The 20766-nt window shown below is 38.9% G+C and overlaps 2 protein-coding genes and 1 non-coding gene across 3 annotated transcripts; 1 reads left to right on the top strand and 2 right to left on the bottom strand.

The window, feature by feature from the left end:
- Positions 1-5216: 5216 nt before the first annotated feature.
- TRNAK-UUU (transfer RNA lysine (anticodon UUU)) lies at positions 5217-5288 on the bottom strand. Its single transcript has one exon. It is a non-coding gene; the product is annotated as a tRNA-Lys (tRNA).
- Positions 5289-5421: 133 nt separating this feature from the next.
- LOC4326950 (uncharacterized) lies at positions 5422-9184 on the bottom strand. The gene is made up of 6 exons (XM_015780721.3): positions 9018-9184; positions 7363-7621; positions 6515-6551; positions 6260-6365; positions 6019-6129; positions 5422-5881 (listed from the first exon to the last, which is right to left on the bottom strand). The coding sequence occupies exons 1-6, from the start codon at positions 9111-9113 to the stop codon at positions 5747-5749; spliced, it is 744 nt and encodes a 247-aa protein (XP_015636207.1). The 5' UTR covers positions 9114-9184; the 3' UTR covers positions 5422-5746.
- An 8562-nt stretch (positions 9185-17746) lies between these two features.
- Positions 17747-20766, top strand: LOC4327243 (probable glucuronosyltransferase Os01g0926700). Its single transcript, NM_001409061.1, has 4 exons — positions 17747-18096; positions 18793-19181; positions 19616-19857; positions 19947-20766. The coding sequence occupies exons 1-4, from the start codon at positions 17988-17990 to the stop codon at positions 20458-20460; spliced, it is 1254 nt and encodes a 417-aa protein (NP_001395990.1). The 5' UTR covers positions 17747-17987; the 3' UTR covers positions 20461-20766.

Here is a 20766-nt window from a genome sequence, read left to right as displayed (position 1 = left end):
ATAGTGTTTGATTCTTGGAAAGATAGAGCTGCTTGTTGTTGGTTGTTTTGAATTTGAATTTTGAACCAGATGTTTTACCTAGAGGGGAAAATTCAACCTAAAGTGTTCAGCTGCACCGCTGGGTCAGGGACTGAAGATGTGCATCTTTAATAGAAACTTGAATCATGCTAGTATCATCTAAACTACTCATATTTAACTTTGCATCTGTTATTACTAAATCAATGTCTAAAAAATACGACAGTAATAGGCATTGCAACAAAACTCGCATTTATAGGTAAAGCATGATTTAGATTTACGTGGTTTGACTGGTAAGGGTATAATAGGAAAAACGCATACCCATTCCTCATAGCTACTCTAGGTCACTAGGGCTGTGTTCGGTACTTGGGGGTTGGAAACCCATCTTCCCGCACGAAAAATAGAGCTGTCCATTAGCACATGATTGATTAAGTATTAGCTAATTTTTTAATAAATGGATTAATTTGATTTTTTAAAGCAACTTTTGTATATAAACTTTTTGCAAAAATACACCGTTTAGCAGTTTGAAAAGCGTGTGCGTGGAAAATGAGGGAAAGGGGTTGGGAACTAGAAGTTCCGAACACACCCTAGGTCAGGAGGTGCAAAAGGAGAGAAACATTAATGCTTTAGGTTGGGTTCAGTAGAGAGTTTGGCTTTTGCAGCTCTCCCGTTTACTCTGGGCACGTTTTTTAAAACTGTTAACAGACGCGTTTTTTTAAAAAAAAATATAGATGTTTATTTATATAAAAACAAATAAACCTAATTTATAAGTTTATAATAATTACTATTCAATTAATCATATATTAATTACCTGTATCGTTTTGCTTGATGTGGAAAATCATAATCCTAACTTCCTAGCGAACTCAGCCTTATCCTTCCTTTTGAATCCCCAGTGAACACACTTTGGCCCATTCTTTTTCTATTAAGATATAGATTTTTCCTCGATTTTAATTCCTGTGTGTTCCGTACGAAATTTTTCTATGTAGAAATTACTTTAAAATATCAAAAAAAAATCATTTTTCATGTTTATAATAACTACAACTTAATTAATCATACGCTAATATTTTTCTCGCTTTACGTGCTGACCTCATAAACAAACACCACTGTTGTTGTCTCTAGCCTTGCTCTTAAGCAAACTTGAATGCGAGTGTCTCTAGCCTTGCTCATTAGCAGACTTGAATGCTGAGGGTGAGAAGACAAGTGTACCTAACACCAGTATTGTAGAAAATGGTCATCCTCCATCTCAAAATAAGTTAAATCCTATACGGCAAGCATATGTCGCATTACGCCAATATGGTCTTCATTACTTAGTCACGAACACATGAATCCTATCATTAGCAGTTTATTAGTCATTTGAAGCATGGTCGCCTAGCACTTGTGGAAAGAAAAGAATAACCTATCTTTGGCCCGTGTTCTGTCACGGGTGCCGACGGTGGTGGAGCAGATTGTGCAAGAAGGGCGGCAATGGGTTGAGACAAGGCTGTTAGTCACATAGCTTAGTTTACTTAGGGGGTGTTTGGATCCCCGCCACACATTGCCTCGCCAAACATGCGGCTGCCACAACAGTTTGGCTGATGTTTGGTTAATACGTGAGTTGTGGCAGCCACACTTTTTGCTAGTTCATTTGCATGCTTATTTCCGCCACAGCTGTGGCGATTATTTCTCTCGCCACAATCTCTGGCGACGCCACAACTTGATGACTGGTTTGGGCTGTGAACCAAACAGACCCTTAGTTTTGTTTCTCTCACCTTCCTCACACGAGTCACATTAAGTTTAGCATGCTCTTCAATGTCATATTGTACCCTCCTATCCCCTCTAACCGTCTAGGTGTGTTACTGATATATGCTACTTTTCTTCTAATATATTGGCATGCAAGATTTATGTGTGTTCGAAAAAAATGGATGTTTCCATCTACCTTGCCGTATAATCGGTGTGATGACAAAGGCCCAGCCACAAAAGACCCAATCCACTGTGAACAGAACCTATCACTATTTTCATGCAAACTACGCATTATATGATGGTGTGGTTGTTCTTATTTAAGCATAGTAGAAACGTATTCAATATATGTAGCTGTATACATTTACCTAAAAAAACTACTATGCACATATATTTACAAAATGTTAAATTTCCACCAAATTCCGATTAACTATGTAGTATATACAGTTACAGAATGTTATATTTCCACCAAACTACCATCAACTACGTACATATATTTGGCTTTTTGCATGTCCTTGACCTAGAACTAGACAATTGTTGATACCTCCCAGCAATTAGAAAGGTTGTAGTATAATATTACGATGATTTTCTTTTAGAATTAGACCATGCCTTACTGTGTACACACCAACTAACAAATATCAGCGAAAATTATAGAAAAATATGGTTAAAATATATTTTGAAGGTATTAGTTAGTTAGTATGTGCACCTGAATGCTCGTATGTATCACTTAACCCCTAAACTTTTTTTTTCTCATTTTACCTTGAACTATTAAAAATAATTCACTTTACTAGCATTAGCATTTCTATTCTTTGTTTGTCTATATACTAGTCGTATTTCAAACTAAAATTTTATAGAGTTATAGATGGCACCACTATAAAAGTTCTAACATATTTAAAAGAATCATAACTATTTACTTAAAATTTAAAACATCTATGTTTAAATTCATCTGAGTGTTTCCAACCTATATAAACAACCATAATTTCAAGAAACATTAAGACATAAGTGATAATAGTAAGGTGAATCGTTTTTAATAGTTTACGGTGTAAAATAAACCGAGAAATTACACTAAGCATTCCATTGAAAAAGTTGGGGCGTAAAATGATATTTTTCATTTGTTTAGGAACATAGGTTTTATTAAAGGAAGCAAAACGTAAATATGTGATAACCGTTCCTTTCAAAAAGTCGGGGGCGTAAAATGGAATTTGTTTTTTTCTTCAGGAGAAATGGGTTTCATTAAAGGCAAGCAAAAGTTAAACCTCTGTCCTAAATAGATTTGAATCATAGGGATGAGCCTAACCACATGCGTTCTGAAATTTAGATTCAAATCATGTTCTGAATTTTTAGATTTGAAAGATTCTGTTAACAACCAAATTTGATAATCTGAGTATCGGAGATGAAGATAGGATCGGAGTGGAATTCAAGATGGAATCGTTCCGGAAACAGAGCAAGGATCAACTAAAGTCCGAATCGGCTGCGACCAGGATCGGCAGAGTCCGAGTTGGACAAGGTCAGCCGATTGAGCCGAATCCGACAATATGACACGACATACGTTGTCGGATTGGGTTGATGTGCTTCATGAGGATTGCCACGTATGGATAGAGTCCTGAGAAGGCAATTGTATCTATTAATTAGTATATTTTATGTAATTTCCTTATAGATATGTTTGGGCAAGAGTCTGCCGCAAAGACTTGTAGCATCTTAGAGTTTGTTAGAGATAAGAGTCGTGTCCGACATGGACATATTTTTTAAACTCGGGTATAAATAGACCCTGAGCCCCATGTAATTAATAGAACACACGTTCAATACAATCTCGGTGCATCGCCACCCTTTACTTTCGTTTTGTTTCGATGAGTTCTTGCTTTCGAGTTGAGCTGCATCGGTTTTGATCTTCAACTAGAGGTAAAACTTGTTATGGCGGCTTGCATTCTCTGTATTAGTGCTTCCATCTTTATGATACTCTAGTCTTGTTCATGTAATTCGTCGAGATATCACATATCTTATATAATCTTTGACAATATCGCTATCTAACCTTCAATCGGCTAACGTCTGTTGCTAGAAGGCAGCCGATTAGGTTAAATACTGACGTTGACTTAGATTATATATGATATCTACCACTCTATGAAACATCCAACGGCTTGATTGTCTAGATATTGTCCTTCTTTTCATACTTATAGTTGCATTAGTTGAGTTTGATCTTATGAGTCGTGATTAGAATCTCTATCTATAGCCTGCTTTTAGTTGCCAATTAGGGTAGCATCGGGGTTTCAGCCGATCTTACCTGATTTAACTACTTCATACCCTATATGTCTGATTGGCATGTTAAATCTGCCCTTTATGTTAAAATCTTGCTGCATTTAAGTATATTAGGCTTTTGTTTTGTATATTTTACTTGCTTTGATATCTTAATATATAGTGGTATCGGAGTATTAGCCGATACATACTAGATCTATCTGATCGGCTATGCTATTAATATATATAGTTTTGTTGTTTATATATATTTCGATCCAAGTGATTTATATTGTCTCGGCATGGTGACCGATGTATCCCAATCGCTTGATTTAAGTATATATCGACATAAGGATTATATATTGTTAATATCTATAGCCGATCGAGTAGATTTAGTTCTTTCTTATTTATTCATGATCGCTGATTGATCTACATATGATATCGGCTCAAAGATAAATGATATGTCATCGGCAACTAGCCGATCGGCTATCGTTTATGGATTTAACCGCGGTTTTTTATCTTTATTTCTCGTTGATTGCAGGATCAAATCAACTTGTACGCTCACGAACCGGAAGGTAAGCTTTTTGGACCTGCACTGGAGTTAAGCAGATCTCTTATGCCTCGTGTTTTTACATCAACAGATTCAAATTCTAGAGATGAATCTAAACACATGTGTTCTAAATTTTAGATTCAAATCCTTTTTTAAACTTTTAGATTTGGAAGATTCAAATTCTAGAGATGATCTAAATTGTTGTGTTCTGAATTTTAGCGAGGCGCCTACAAATCGGGCGCCCATTTTTGCCTTTTTTTTTGCAAAAATCGGGCCTTGTTTCACCAAGTAGATCAGAATTGTTTCACTAAGTAGATAGAAAATGTTTCAATCATTTAAAAAGCTGAAACACAACCAAATCATCTCATAAAATATTTTGCTACAACTTATAAAACAACGATTTTTCAAACTGTTTCACCATATATTAATACAATGTTTCAGCAAATAGCGACATGATGTTTCAATTCACTGCAACATTTGATCTATAATATAAGTGATTTGTTGCAATGGAAGAATTTTTGGAATTTTAGATTCAAATCCAGTTTTGAATATTTAGATTTAAGTTTTTTTTTACGTGGGGAGGGAGTATGTGAGAACTAAAAGGGAAATCCTGTTTTGAATATTTAGATTTGAGTTTTTTTTTTTACGTGGGGTGGGAGTACGTGAGAACTAAAAGGGAGGGGAGGGAGCACATGAGAGAAAAAAAAAACGCCGTCCGTGGGGATCGAACCCACGACCACGTGGTTAAAAGCCACGCGCTCTACCACTGAGCTAGGACGGCCATCGACGTTGATTAGTTTTTAATATTTCAAAAATTTAAAATGCGAGCTTACAACAATTCATTGCAAGTTCAGTTGTTATTTGCGAAGGAGTACTTGTTAGCGATCGAGAGATGTTAGATTAAACAAATAGCATTAGAAGGAATGGTGCATACTTTATTATAAATTTATACTTCTTAGCCACGTGGCTCCCTTTTTCATATTTTTTCGATATGGAGTATTGGAGTCTTTACTTGTCATAGTGACAGTAGTACATGTAATTACTGATCAGAAGCTTTTGTTACTGAGATAAATGACGATGGCAATGCTACAAACAGTGAGACCAGCTGTGATATGAGAGCTGCATTTTTCACAATTACACATATCTTTTGTTCATCCCATCGATCCATGTATAGTATACGTGTGTGTATAATCTTGTGCTTGATTATCGGTATAACTGCGTGCTAATTGAGCCTCGCTACTAATCAAGGTTAATTCGCGCGTTGTTCTTGAGGGAAACCGGTGCCAGCTTCCCGCCCAACGTATCCGGGATCTGGCTATCGTCGATCTCCTGGTGCAGCACCTCTTGCAAGCTCTTGTCGTCCACGAACACGAACTGCATTTTTTTTTCAGACAGAAAATTGAACCAAAATTAATCAAGGAGAGAATTGTAAGAACGAAATTAAAACGTAGTGCTAATGTGCGAGAGCTTGTTTGGCACTTGATTTCAAGTTCTTTGATCGATTTCATTACCTTGTCCCTGGTGACATTGTCGATGAAAGGGTAGATCATCTTCCAGGCCTTCATGAACATGTAGGGTACATGGATCATCAGGGCCTTGCCGAGCCTCTCCGGGTAGTAATTCTGCGAGGGGGAATTAATCAAACGCAACGAAAAATATGTAACTAATCATCATCAATCTGTAAGAATGCTTGTTAATTGTTCAGTAATGTTTAATTAGCTGAATTAACTGAAGAATGATCTTTCATATTACCTGCATGATCTCTATGGCCGCGATGTAAGCTCTGATGTCGCAGTTGGAGTAACCCCAGCCCTTGAGATCCACGATGCAGACGAACTTCTCCTGGCCTCTGGGGATCCTGCAAATTGAATTTACCCATATGCATCATCAGCGTTCAGTAACTACTCTTAATGTCAGTCTTGTGCATTAGCTGTTCTTCATCAGTAATTAATTCAAGCAGTAAATCAACAAAACTCGATCGATCAGAGCATTTTCCATTGTGATTACCTTGCACAGATGCTGTCAAGTAAGTAGACACAATAACCTGCGGTGCAGAAGACGAAATAGTTAAGATGGATGCATACTCGATAAGTCAGGCTATGTGTACATAAGATTAATACTTCCTCCGTTTCAAAATGTTTGACGCCGTTTGACCGTTTGTTTTATTAAAAAAAATGAGTAATTATTAATTCTTTTCCTATCATTTGATTCATTGTTAAATATATTTTTATGTAGGTATATAATTTTACATATTTCACAAAAGTTTTTAAATAAGACGAACGGTCAAACATGTGCTAAAAAGTCAACGGTGTCAAACATTTCGAAACGGAAGGAGTACTATATTTCTAAAATATAAGTATTTTTTTTCATGTTTTCCAATGACGGAGACAAGGAGGTGGCCAGTGGCATGCCCCCTCCAATAACTTTTTTCACACATAACCACCTAATTAATTAAATAATTAATCTAAGTAATGTGTATTAGGCCTCCTCCAAGACTCTTATGACCTCCCACGTATAACTACTGGTTCTGTCACTTATTATCTTCATTTCAGAATAAGTTAATTTAGTATAGAATATGATATATCTTAATTTTATTCAAATCTGTAGTATTTGGTTATATCACATCACATACTAAATTAACTTATTATGAGATGAAGGTAGTATATTTTAGAAATGAGGAATTAGTATATAAACTCTATAGCTAGTAGAGATGGGCGAGGATTCTCTACCATAATATCAATCACTATCATTACAGTTACCGGTATATGGGTTCCAACCTTCTATTCCCCCACACGTCAGTGATTGTAATGGTAGTGTCATTATGGTAGGAGAATATGAATCCAACGGAGACGTACTCTTGAACTTAGGCATGTCGCGTTTGGCGGAGAAGTGCTTGGCGGGGAAGGCGAGGAGGATGGGGCGGCCGGTCCGATCGGCGCCGCCCATGTAGACCTTGTCGTCGTCGAGGTCGCTTTGCACCTTCTCCTCTGGCACCGAGCCGCCGGGCACCGCCTCCCTCCTCCACCGGAGCGCCTTGAGCAGCATCGCCGACGCCTTCTCCACGTTGTGGTCTCGCGCCCGCAGGAACCTCCTCAGCGTCAGGTTGTCCACTTCCTGCATGCGCAAAGAATCAGGAACGCTTCAGTTCTGCAGCATCGTGTATTCACAAATCCTGTCCGATCGATCGTCGAACAATGTTGTTAGTTACTACTTCCCCCCTCCCATAGAAAATTCATTCATATCATCCCAAACTAGATTTAGTGGAGATGAAGAATGACTAAAATACCCTTAATTATTGGAAAAGGCAATAAGAATGGTATGTAGCTAAATGATATTAAAGAGATAAAATTTCTCATTTTACTTGCTATGGTACGTAGGATGGTAGAATTTAGTTTCTATGGGACAAAATTTAAACACTACAAGTTGATTTTTTTTTTTTGGACGAAGGAGTGCATACTTTCATAGTATTAGTAGCACGTTTATTATTTGGCATGCTCTTTTTTCTGTTTTGAGAAATGAAATAATGAATGAATTCGACGCATTTTCAGTGGTGAATTTTCAAGGAAAAAAAACTTTCTGTATATAATATTCTTAAAAGAATGTTTTGAATACTCCATCCGTCTTATAAAAAACTAATATAGGATCTAGTACTAAATTGGTTTTTATAAGACAAATAAAGTATATTTTTATCTTTATAATAATGTTTGTAATCTATTCCGCTATTCTGGCCAGACGATGATGGAGAGAATATAATTGCCCCTGAAACGTAGGTCCAGCTCCATGTAATGGCTGGCGTGTGCGTCCACGGGAGCATATTCCATTAGCCTTCAAAATTACTCCTTAAGCATCATTCTTCTTCACGTGGTTCATTCAGCTGGCGACCCCATACACCCTGTACTTCCAGACTCGATCCGGTGATCTGTACAGTTGGCCAATGATCCACTAAGGCACTAATTACTCATCACATCGCTTAATTACTACTGGTACGATCTGTTGGATCAACTGCCAGCCAAATCTGATGTAGTAATACTCTAATTAATTCGATATTTCTCTACAAATAGCGACAGCCTGATTGGTTGCCCTGCTTTCCCGTCATGGCTTTGCTAATCCGACACTCATTCTTTCTGTTGCTGAGGAGTGGAAGCTAGAAAAAAGCGTGTGATTCGAGAGAACTAAATGCTCGTCCATAGCAAAGATTCTTACGCAAAAATTCTCTTTGGTTTCGCACAAATTAAGCATGACTGTTCGTTTCGTCAATCCAACACAATTATATGGCTGGACAGTCAAAACAGCTTGGTTTATTCAGCTCTGCTGCGTAATCAAAACACACTGAGTTCGTCTAAACAATAATTGACTGGAACAGAGAACAGGAAGAACAGTAAGCAGAACAAAACGGAGAATGACGAAGCAGGAAGAAAGAACGAAAGAATGAGTAAATTCAATTCGTTCATGCAGTTGCGGATGGAGTAAGTTTTGGTTGGAATTGGATGAGATGCATCTCGTCGCGTACCTTGGCATGGGGGTCCTGGGCTTCCACCGTGGCCCTGAGCTCGGCGACCTTGAGCCACTCCCCTTCCCCGGCATCGCCTCCTCTGTTGCCCGCCATGGCAGAGGAGAAGATCCAAGAGGAGGAAGACGATGATGATTAGGGCGAGAGAGATTAAGTCCGTATGGTCTAAGGAGGAGAGTAGGAAGAGAGCATGTGGTCGTAATAGTTCCAATACAGAGGTGTAGGAAGTCAGGGAAGCTCCCCAGAAAGTAAGCGGCGTGGGGAGACTATTGGATCCATTCGCAGCATGCATATACGGTCGTGGTTTGAGTTTGACATCGGATTAATAAACGAACTTGACAAACAATAATAGTACTTTTATTGTTCAAAATATACCTAGCTATAGTAAGAATCTGGACATACTTAGTGTTATAATTTAGACGGAGCGAAAGCACTTGACGAGGCCTCAACGACAGCGGAAACTCCTTGTTTTTTGCCATGTCTATACTTTGTAGCTATATTTTAGGTTAGAAGAAATAATTTGTACTCCCTCTATTATAAAGTATAAAAACTTAAAATCGGATAAGACACGTATCCTAATATTATGAATTTAAACAGGTTGTTCAGATTAGTAGCATTATGATGTGTCTCATCATCCTATGTTCTTATACATTTTTTTTGAACGAATGTTCTTATACATATGTTAGGTAACTATTATCTAAAAAAATATGTTAGGTAACTAGTGGTTTACGCAATATAGTAGAAGACATTTTCTGGAAAACATATTTACAGTGAAATATAGAACCTATTTTGCACAACTTAAATTTCTAAAGCTGAAATCTAACCAAATAGTTCCAACTTTTTTAAAAAAAAGTTTAGACAGCTTCACAACTCTACTTTTAATCCAACTTTTAGAATTGAATTTAGGACTTGAAAATCTATACTTTGTTGTAATAACGATCGTTATCAGATCTGTTACACATAGTAGTGTTTGAATGTAACAAAGATAAAGATAAAATATTAAGTATTTTACGTAAAACGAGATAGTAATAACATATGATAAATTGAATTTTAATTATTACAAACTTAAGAAATGGATTAATCTCATATAGAAAGTTTTCGCACGAAATGCATCGTTTAGCGGTTTAAAAACATACTCCCTCCGTCCCATAATATAAGGGATTTTGAGTTTTTACTTTCACTGTTTGACCACTCGTCTTATTCAAAAAAAATTTGTACAAATATAAAAAACGAAAAATTGTGCTTAAAATACTTTGGATAATAAAGTAAGCCAAAAAAATAATAATAATTTCAAAAAATTCTGAATAAGACGAGTAATCAAACAATGTAAACAAAAACTCAAAATCGACGGAGGGAGTACCACTTTTATCGAATAGGGCAATATTCTCATCTACTTTTCATCTCGTTTGTTCTTTTGCGATATTTTTTCCATGGCCCATCACTATTCACTACTGCTCTCGCTGTCTCTGTCTCGTCTTGTTCCCTTCCTCTGAATGCATCCATCCACCCACTGCGAGTCCGGAACTTGCAGGCCGCGTGGACTATAATATGTTTTTTATTTACTTTTTTCTCTCCGAAGATCGTGGGATTAAGATATGGTGCAGGTGAGCCCACGTGACGTGTCGAACACTGATTCGCTCACGCCGGTTTGACTCTCCAGGCTCCGGTCTGCTGCTGCTGCTGGTGATGGTTTTTTTTTTTTTTCACACGATATGCAAAGTCCTCCCATGCATGTTTACCGTTGAACAATCATCAATTTGAAACAGAAACAGAGAGAAGAAATAGAGACAACAATTAATTGTAAAAATAGGCACGATTGGCTGCGTTTTCTACATGGACCATCTTTCATAAGCGTCGCCATCGCTAGCATTTCAATTCAAGCTCGACCCTCTTTACGATTCTAATTGCAAACTCGTTAGTAACTCAGAGAGTCTTTAGGTTCTTCTCGTCCACTACTTATTAACAAATCAACAATGAATAAATTTTAAATTTTATTGAGAGTTGATGTTGCTTTTTACATTATAGTCTACTTTTAATTAGTGTGGACTTTTAAAGCGCTAATAACACGTATATTAAAGTTTTATATATAAATTATCTTTTGCTTCTTTATTATGTTTATGACTTTTCAATCGTAGCTCGTGTTAGTGATTGCCTCTAGGTACATATCTAGCCTTAAGCTTAATCGATATCGTGAGGCAAAGGGGTTCGTACAAGTATACACTAGAGGTTCAGCCGATATGATATTTATGTATGTCTGGTGGGTCAATATATTCTGCTAGGGGCCGTTGTTGACGCGTGGACCGAAAAGGAGTTTTCGGGTTACAGCCGAGTATATATGAAACTACAGGGTCACACGCTTAATGGGCCGGAATAAGGAGATTGGATGGAGATCCAATATGAGCTTAATTCGGATAGGGATCCGAATAGGAGTCCTACGGGCCTTGGAGGCCCGAGTGATGGATCCTATATATTCGTGAGGGGTGTGACCGGCGGAGGCATTGCATCACGTGAGAAACCCTAGCCGTCACTTCCCTCCCCGAGCAAAACCCTAGCCGCACGCGGGTGCTAGCACATCTGCGCGTGGCATTCCGTCCCTGTACGTGTGGATACCGGTAGAGGCACTGCTGGTTTGCGGTGTTGATCAGCGTGGGAGTACGGCGAGGAGAACGCACGGGGAGAAGGTCGAGCCGGTGCGATCGACTACTTCCTCTGCATCGACGCGCGCTACTTCGCGAGAGTTCCTTCGACTTCTCAGCGTCTTCTTCCGCTGCGCAGCGCGTCGAGTGGTAACGATCTATGATCTAATACTTGCATGGTTCATGGTTTACGCGATAAAAAATTTTGATTTATGCTATCGTAGCCTACGCGTATCCCAACAGCTCGAACAATCACTGAATGTGTTCGGAACATATGTTAGGCTGTGATCGGCTCCTTGGGTTGGGAACTAATAGAGCAACTCAATAGTGCATGATTAATTAAGTATTAACTTCTTTGTAAAAAATATTAATATAATTTTTAAAGCAACTTTTGTATATAATTTTTTTAAAAAAACGTACCATTTAGTAGTTTGAAAGTGTGCGTCTAACAAACGAAGAGAGTTGAAAAAGTGAATGAGACATATTCTAATACTCTGGACAATTCTTTATATTATAGCAGTATCCTATCCAACCGAAATTCTTATATGCCGCAGCTAACTGCAATATAGCACAAACGAACAAGCCTATTTATCATGGCGGTGCCGGCATCTGCGTGGGTGACCGTGATGTTTATTTTGGTGTCTCTCAATCAATTCGTCATCGATCTACCAACATCAGTATGATGGCATCTAGGCGTCGCCAACGGCCCATCGCTGTGGGCTTTATTGGGCTGACTTGGAGGAGCATGCGCATGCCAAGGCCAAGGCCAAGGCCAAGGCCCTCGCTGTCTCTCGTATGAATAGTGGCCCGGCCCACCACCCATCGAATCAAAGGCCTCGTAGGCATCCTAGATGGACCGTAATTTGGGCCTTTCTCAACCAGACCGCAAGCAGTTAGGGCCTCGAAACGAGCCTTTTACCGGACATACCTTGAAAGAAAAAGAAAAAAGAAAAAATAGGAGCAGTTAGAAACGGAAATATTACATCCTACCTCCATTCTAAATATAATTACTTTTAGGTTAGTCACATAAATCATAGTCAAAAGTAGTTATATTTTGAAACTGAGTTAGTGGTTCATAGGCACAGCACATCCAATTGCATCAGTAAAGCAGTAAGTACCAAATAATGTCAACATAGTTCAGACAATAATATTTTGCATCCTTCTTAATATATACAGATATTAAGAAATTAAGTGAAATTAAATGAAAGAATATTTGATTGGTTGATAAGAAAAAAGTAGATGGAGATTTTTAGTGGTGGAAAGTTGTGATCGTTCGGAAATGGAATATAGGTAAATAAGTTGTTATATTTTGAGATAAACCTAATTGTTATAAAGTTATTATATTTGTGGACGGAGAAAGTATTATTGGAAACAAATCCTATTGCCATGCCAGAGACTGCTTGGAAATAAAATGAAAGGTGACGCGAATGCAAAAAGGAGCAGAAGCCGTGTTGACATCCGTAGCAAAACACTGCCAGCATAGTGTACCCAAAGAGTGGGTTGCAGGTTCAAACTGCTTTTGCTTGCCTGCTTGATTGAGGCCCTGTTTAATTCCCAGAAAACTTTTCCCAAAAAATTCACATCAAATATTTGACACATCTATAGAGCATTAAATATAGATAAAAAGAAAAACTAATTGCACAGTTTGCATGTAAATTGCGAGGTGAATCTTTTGAGCTTAGTCCATGATTAGCCATAAGTGCTACAGGAACCCACCTGTGCTAATGACGGATTAATTAGGCTCAAAAGATACGTCTCGCGGTTTTCAGGCGAGTTATGAAATTAGTTTTTTCATTCGTGTTCGAAAACCCCTTCCGACATCCGGCCAAACGTTCGAAGTGACATCAAAAAAATTTTCATTTCACCAACTAAACATGCCCTGAATGGATTGATTAGTGAGTTTTGCATAGTGTCGGTGGTTTTGTTTAGGTTTGGGGCGGAAAATGTGAATGATTGAGGTCGATCCACCGCGTGCGTCCCTACTCGGCTACTCCATTCCGTACGCCGGCGACTCCGCGTTCCTGCTCCACAGCCAGCGGAACAATCAACCAACCAGCCAACACACGGTTTCTTTTTCGCCGGGTCAGTGGCGGAAGAAAGCCTAAAATCAATTATATTTGAAAAAAATAAGAAATTTTACATAAGACAATAAATATGATTCTTGTGGATACTACCTAGTTGTAGACAGGAAAATAATTTTACCATCTCTACTATTTCTCGCAACATTTCAAGACTCAAGTGTGTTAGGGACAGAAGTTTAGAACTTCTTTTCTGTGGGCTTACTCACTAAATATGTCTAATTAATTACTGTTTCTGTTTTTTAATATATATAACACCATTTAATTTTTTTATCAACATTTGACTATTCATGTTATTTAAAACTTTTGTACAAATATAAAATTATTTATATCATGCTTAAAAAATATTTGATGATAAATCAAGCCACAATAAAATAAATGACAATTTGTTAACAACCAAATTTGGTAATATCAGCATCGGAAAAGGAGATTAGATCGAGGTGGAGTCGAAGGCGGAGATTGATCCGAGAAAAGAACAAGAATCGGCTGAAGTCTAGATCGGCTACGATTAGTATCGGCTGAGTCTGAGTCGGACTAGGTAAGCCGATGCAGCCGATTCCGACAGTATAATTTGGTGTATGACATCGGGTTGAATTGAGGTGCTTCAAGATGATTGCCGCACATGGATAGAGTCCTTAGAAGGCAATTGTATCTATTAATTAAGATGTTTTATGTAACTTCCTTACAAATATGTTTGGGCAAAAGTCTGCCGTAAAGATTTATGGTATCTTAGAGTTTGTTAGAGATAGTGGTCGTGTCCGGTATGGACATATCTTGTAATTCTCGGGTATAAATAGACCCCGAGCCCTATGTAATTTTTAACACACACGTTCAATACAATTTTGGCACATTGCCACATTTTTGCTTTAGTTTTGTTTCGACGAGTTCTTGCTTTCGGGTTGAGCTGCATCGGTTTCGATCTTCAATAAGAGGTAAAACTTGTTATGACGACTTGTGTTCTCGAGATCAGTGCTTCCATCTTTATGACACTCTAATCTTGTCTATATAATTCGTCGAGTTATCATATATCTTATATAATCCTTGGCAATATTGTTATCTAACCTACAATCGGCTAACATCTGTTAATAGAAGACAGCCGATTAGGTTAAATAGCGACATTGTCCTAGATTATATAAGATATCTATCACTTTATAAAACATCCAGCGGCTTGATTGTCTAGATATTATTTTTCTTTTCATACTTATTGCTGCATCAGTTAAGTTTGATCTATTAAGTCGTGCTTAGAATATCAATCTCTAGCCTGTCCTCTGGTTGCCGATTAGGGTAGTATCGAAGTTTCAGCCGATCTTATCTGATTTAACCATATTCGATCTATATGCTTCAGTGACATGTTAAATCCGCCCTTTATATCAATATCTTATTGCATTTAAATATATTAAGCTTTTGTTTGGTATATTATACTTGTTTTGATATCTTTATATAGAGTAGTATCGGAGTATTAGCCGATACATGCTAGATCTATCTGATCGGCTATGCTATAAACATATATAATCCTGTTATTAATATATATTTCGATCTAAGTTATTTATATTTTCTCGGCATGGTGACCGATATTTCCCAATCACTTGATTTAAGTATATATTAATATAAAAACTATATATCGTTAATATCTACAGCCGATCGAATAGATTTAGTCCCTTACTGTCTATTTATAACCGCCGATCGATTCATATATGACATCGGCTTAAAGATAAATGATATGTCATCGGCACCTAGCCGATCGGCTATCATTTATAGATTTAACCACGAATTCTTTGTCTCTATTTATTGTTGATTACAGAATCAAATCAACTGGCACACTCATACATTCGAAGGCGAGCTTTGGACCTCCACTAGAGTTAAGCAGATCTTCCAGTCCTCGTGTTTTCTGTCAACACAATTACATAATTTTTTTAATAAGACGAATAATCAAACGCATCTTAAAAAGTCAACGGCGTCATATATTAAAAATAGAGAGAATATTAGCTATAAATAATAGATTAGTGTGGTTTTAAAGCGATTTTTTATAAAAAAATTTCTTAAAAAAATATACCGTTTAATAATAAAAAAACGCACACATGAGAGATAAAGATAAAGGAGTAGAAGACTAGAAGTTGTAAACATGTGGTATATAACACACCCAAACTTCATGTTTGAGGCTTGTATAAACTGCTGCTGCATGCTCCCCTGCTACGTGCTCTTGTATATTGCGAGCGCCGACGAACAAGATGTGTCAACTCAGCATATATGTCAAAACATGCGACGACTTTGCCTTTTTTATTTTCCTCAACAAACATGTGATAAATCTCAAACTGAAATTTATATTTATATTACTACATTGTATATTGCGAGTAGCTTGTTGTCGTCTTTATTTTTTTTCCCAGCTGTCCGCATCAGTTACTCCAGGTCAATGGGTGTAAAAAAATACTAGTGCTCCTTGTTGTCGTTGAAAGTCAACGGGTGTATCAATTTTTTTTTAAGAGAAGGGTTGGGTGTATCATGTATAGTAGTATGTATAAAATATCTGTAAAAATAGTTTAATTATGCTGTAACACATTCGATTCGACGACAAAAACCGCTCAATTTAATTCTACTGTAACGTGGATAATTATGCGGACAAAACGAATACGGAATACGCCTGCACCGAATACGCTTTCGCCGTGTCGAAGCGTAATTCTACTGTACGTGGTACGCCCCAACGGCAGAGGATTTCACATTTTCACCGCCTTTTCCTCGTCGGCGGCGGCGACCGACTCCGAGGCGTGCCTCCCCTGCGGCGGCGACGATGCCCTGCTCCGGCGAGGGTGCGCGCGCCGCTTCGTCGCAGCGGCGGCGGCGCTCGCCGAGCATCCATCCATCGGTACGCCCCACTTGCTCCCCAACAGTTCAACCAAGAGCTATAGGCACTAGTAACGCAAGAACACACCGATGATCCGCTGCTTTTGTGCTGTTTTTGATATCTTTCCGCTCAACAGCAATCAAAGCCATCCAATTTCAGATCCCTTTTCTTTTTCTCAAATTAAAAAAAATCCTCTAAATTTGAGATGCTCACATGGGGGGTCTACCATGTTAAAGAAGTCTTTGGGGATGTTCAGTTCATAGACTTTCTTGGGAGTTGGGGTCCCCATTTTGCTTAATCCCAAATTATAGAAGAAGAAGCATAACAAACAAACAAACAGCTCTACTACTTGTAGTACTAACCTTCACCAAACCCTACAAGCAGGTAATTGCAGCATTAGCACTAATCTTTTTTTTTGGGAGATGAGCATTGGCACTAATCTCTTCCTCTGCAATCAACAATCACCACCAATAAAGTATAGGTAAGAGAGTACTGTGAATTGTCCCTCCCAAGATTTTTAATATTGTATAAACAAATGGAAGGTATTAACTGCAAATGGGGGCCTTGTTGCCAATGATTATGGCCCCCCTCTCATGGGTGTCTCATGAGCCATGACAATGAAATGAATGAATCACCATGTGCAAAGGAGGCAACAATCCAAATCACCACGATATCCTGGAGGAAACGGCTTGACTGTCACGCGGAATAAGTAAACCAAAAGAAAAGGACCGGAGAAACATGAAACTGAAAAAAATTAACTATTTGGCAGATCATAGATGGAGGGTAGTAATTCTTGGGTTAAAAAAAAAATCAAGGAGAGAGAGAGAGAGAGAGAAGTGAAGAGTTTGACATGTTAAGGTAAGACAAGTGAGAGGTCTAGTCCATGTTTGGTGAAAGGAAAGAAACTTGACATCTGAAGAGGAGGTAAACCTCTCACCGAACCTCTTTTTTGGAACACATTTGCAATAGACTATTAGGAGCTCCACAGAACTACAGCTCATCATTGGTGTAAGAGGAAAAAGCAAGGAAAGCTGGAGGAAAAGGGGGGGTGCATAGAAAAAGAAGCAAAAGAATCAGCAGTAGACAGCCCTCCTACCCTCTCTGAGCAAATATTAATCTCTTTCCTTTATTTCTTTCTTCCTTTTAAGTAAGAGCATGGCCCCCCTAATTGTTCTTGAAGCCTGCTTATATGTGGAGTTGGAGGAAGAAGGAAGGAAGCCTAGGAAAGCCTCCCCTCACCTTCTCAACTCACCAAACGCTTCTTGGTAGGAGAATTGCCAGAAAAGTTTCCCCCTTCTCCTTGGATCCTTTAATTACCTCCTGGCAATTGCCTGCTAGCTCATAAGGCCGGACAGGGAGAGGGTTGGAGAGGAGAGGAGACACAGGTGCTGGGAAGAGGCCTGTGGGGATCAAGAAGATGAGGAGGTGGGTCTTGGCCATTGCCATTCTTGCTGCTGCTGTATGCTTCTTCCTTGGAGCTCAGGCCCAGGAGGTGCGGCAGGGCCACCAGACAGAGAGGATCTCAGGTGGGGGGCCTTTGTTTTTCTTGTGTTATTCTCTTCTTGGTTTTGATCTTGATGGATACATTCTTGTCAGTTAGTAGAACTCAACCCAAGCTGCTTATTTGTGCATCTAAGAAACTGTTAAAGCAAAGCATTTTGAAATCATTTAGCCTGTCAATTTGATTTGTTTGTGGTCAGACCTCTCCACCCTAAATATATAGGATCTATTTCAGATCAGACGCAAATGGAGGTTGTTTATGTTGGTGTATTATTCTAAATGATTTGGTTGAGTTATGGTTCAATGCTTGGATTCAGTTTAAACCTTGTTTTATTGAACATCTACTGGTATTGATACACCTGTTGATGGTAGGCATTCTTTCTTATTGGATTTTGTGGTCCTCGAGACATCTGCTGCCAAAAAACTTGAATGCCATTCTGTCCTCTGAACCTTCAAATATTTTTCCTCCTCTTCATCTTCTTTATGATATGCAGTATCATGTTCCTAGGCACCAATATGATAAGAACATAGCCATTAGCCTAATTATGTTTCATTTAATCTAGCATAGGAACACACTTACTTTATCCCTGTAGGTTGCTTAGGTATCATACCTTGATCCCAAGCTATGCTTCTAAAATTTAGAATATTCTTTTCCCTAATTCTGTGCAAGGTCTATAGATACTCCATAGCTTTTGCTTAATATTGTGGCGAAACAAATGCAGGAAGTGCTGGTGATGTGTTGGAAGATGACCCTGTTGGGAGGCTTAAGGTCTATGTCTATGATCTCCCAAGCAAGTACAACAAGAAGCTGCTGAAGAAGGATCCTAGGTGCCTGAACCACATGTTTGCCGCTGAGATTTTCATGCATCGGTTCCTGTTGTCAAGCGCTGTCCGAACTTTTAATCCCGAGGAAGCTGATTGGTTCTACACACCGGTGTACACTACATGCGACCTGACTCCCTCCGGTCTTCCCTTGCCCTTCAAATCCCCAAGAATGATGCGCAGCGCAATTGAGCTGATTGCAACAAATTGGCCTTACTGGAATAGATCAGAGGGGGCTGATCATTTCTTTGTTACACCACATGACTTTGGCGCTTGCTTCCACTATCAGGTACATGCACAAGTACAAAACCTTGCTGTTGGACACATTTATTCCTCCTTTAGTGAGCAAATTCTGGACTTTGAGCATTAGTTTAGTACTGAACACTTAAGTTTGCAACAGCTGGGACATTTCTAATTGCAGCAGAGAACATGGGGAGCAATGGGGGGCATCAAGATGCTAGATTCACTGTATTAATATTATTAGTTGGCAACTCTGATTTAATTGGAACACTTCAGTTTGCACATGTTCTTTGTCCCTTTGTAGAATATAAATATTTTTCAGAAAAAAATATTTTCTCTCAACCTATTTAAATGTCACACTAAGGTCAGATTCATATTCATGATTAATCATCTACCCTGATTGGCACCTTCTATCATACTTTGTGCCCACATTCTCTTTGGTTATTTCAGCGTATTGATCTTTTGCTTCTGTTATTGTTTCAGGAAGAAAAGGCAATTGGACGTGGAATCCTCCCATTGCTTCAGCGTGCCACCCTGGTTCAGACCTTTGGACAAAAGAACCATGTCTGCTTGAAGGACGGCTCGATCACCATTCCGCCATATGCACCCCCACAGAAAATGCAGGCTCATCTTATTCCCCCAGACACCCCTCGGTCTATCTTTGTATATTTCCGTGGTCTGTTCTACGATACCAGCAATGATCCTGAGGGTGGATACTATGCAAGGTAAATTTTCCGCTTATCTCCAATACATCCTATCATCTGCTCATTGGCTCGTAGCATGTGGAGTCTGATGTTTCTGTATGTCCTATCAGAGGTGCCCGCGCGTCGGTTTGGGAGAATTTCAAGAACAACCCGCTGTTTGACATCTCAACCGATCACCCACCCACGTACTACGAAGATATGCAGAGATCTGTGTTCTGCTTGTGCCCATTGGGCTGGGCTCCATGGAGCCCCAGACTGGTGGAAGCTGTGGTTTTCGGTTGTATTCCGGTGATCATTGCAGATGACATTGTCCTCCCCTTTGCTGATGCTATCCCCTGGGAGGAGATTGGCGTGTTTGTCGCCGAGGAGGATGTTCCGAAGCTGGACAGTATCCTGACATCCATACCAACAGATGTTATCCTGAGGAAGCAGAGGCTTCTCGCGAACCCGTCGATGAAGCAGGCCATGCTGTTCCCCCAGCCTGCTCAGGCAGGAGATGCATTCCATCAGATACTGAATGGTCTCGCTCGCAAGCTTCCACATGGCGAAAACGTCTTCTTGAAGCCCGGGGAGAGGGCCCTGAACTGGACTGCTGGACCGGTGGGCGACCTGAAGCCTTGGTAGCATGCATCTCACTGCCTATAGAAATGTAAAAACTTTTTTGAAAAAGATATATTTACAGACATGATATATACTTGCGCCTTGAGATCACCATGGTTGCATAGTGCTGACCATAAATCAACAAATGTACATTTTTTTGTATCTTTTTCCCTGATAGCTATATACCATATATCTTCATTCCTTTTCTTCCCATTAGCGGATGAAATGCCGGCATTTGTCCGCTTTGTCCATATATGTGGATAACTGGATATCATAATGAAATTATGAGATTTAATTCATGCTGAATGCGTGACATAATTTCAAATGTGG

Source organism: Oryza sativa, chromosome 1 (genome assembly GCF_034140825.1).
Source record: "Oryza sativa Japonica Group chromosome 1, ASM3414082v1".
Classification (NCBI taxonomy): domain Eukaryota; kingdom Viridiplantae; phylum Streptophyta; class Magnoliopsida; order Poales; family Poaceae; genus Oryza; species Oryza sativa.
This window is presented reverse-complemented; position numbering and strand designations above follow the sequence as displayed.

What these genes read in the sequence shown, in the direction of transcription:
- LOC4326950 (XM_015780721.3), bottom strand. Translation starts at nt 9,113, where the DNA reads ATGGCGGGCAACAGAGGAGGCGATGCCGGGGAAGGGGAGTGGCTCAAG. An exon ending in CGACATGCCTAAGTTCAAGA is followed by an intron (nt 6,552 to 7,362) that starts GTACGTCTCCGT and finishes TCTGCACCGCAG; the next exon opens with GTTATTGTGTCTACTTACTT. An exon ending in CTTGACAGCATCTGTGCAAG is followed by an intron (nt 6,366 to 6,514) that starts GTAATCACAATG and finishes TTCAATTTGCAG; the next exon opens with GATCCCCAGAGGCCAGGAGA.
- LOC4327243 (NM_001409061.1), top strand. Translation starts at nt 17,988, where the DNA reads ATGAGGAGGTGGGTCTTGGCCATTGCCATTCTTGCTGCTGCTGTATGC. An exon ending in GCGCTTGCTTCCACTATCAG is followed by an intron (nt 19,182 to 19,615) that starts GTACATGCACAA and finishes TTATTGTTTCAG; the next exon opens with GAAGAAAAGGCAATTGGACG. An exon ending in GAGGGTGGATACTATGCAAG is followed by an intron (nt 19,858 to 19,946) that starts GTAAATTTTCCG and finishes ATGTCCTATCAG; the next exon opens with AGGTGCCCGCGCGTCGGTTT.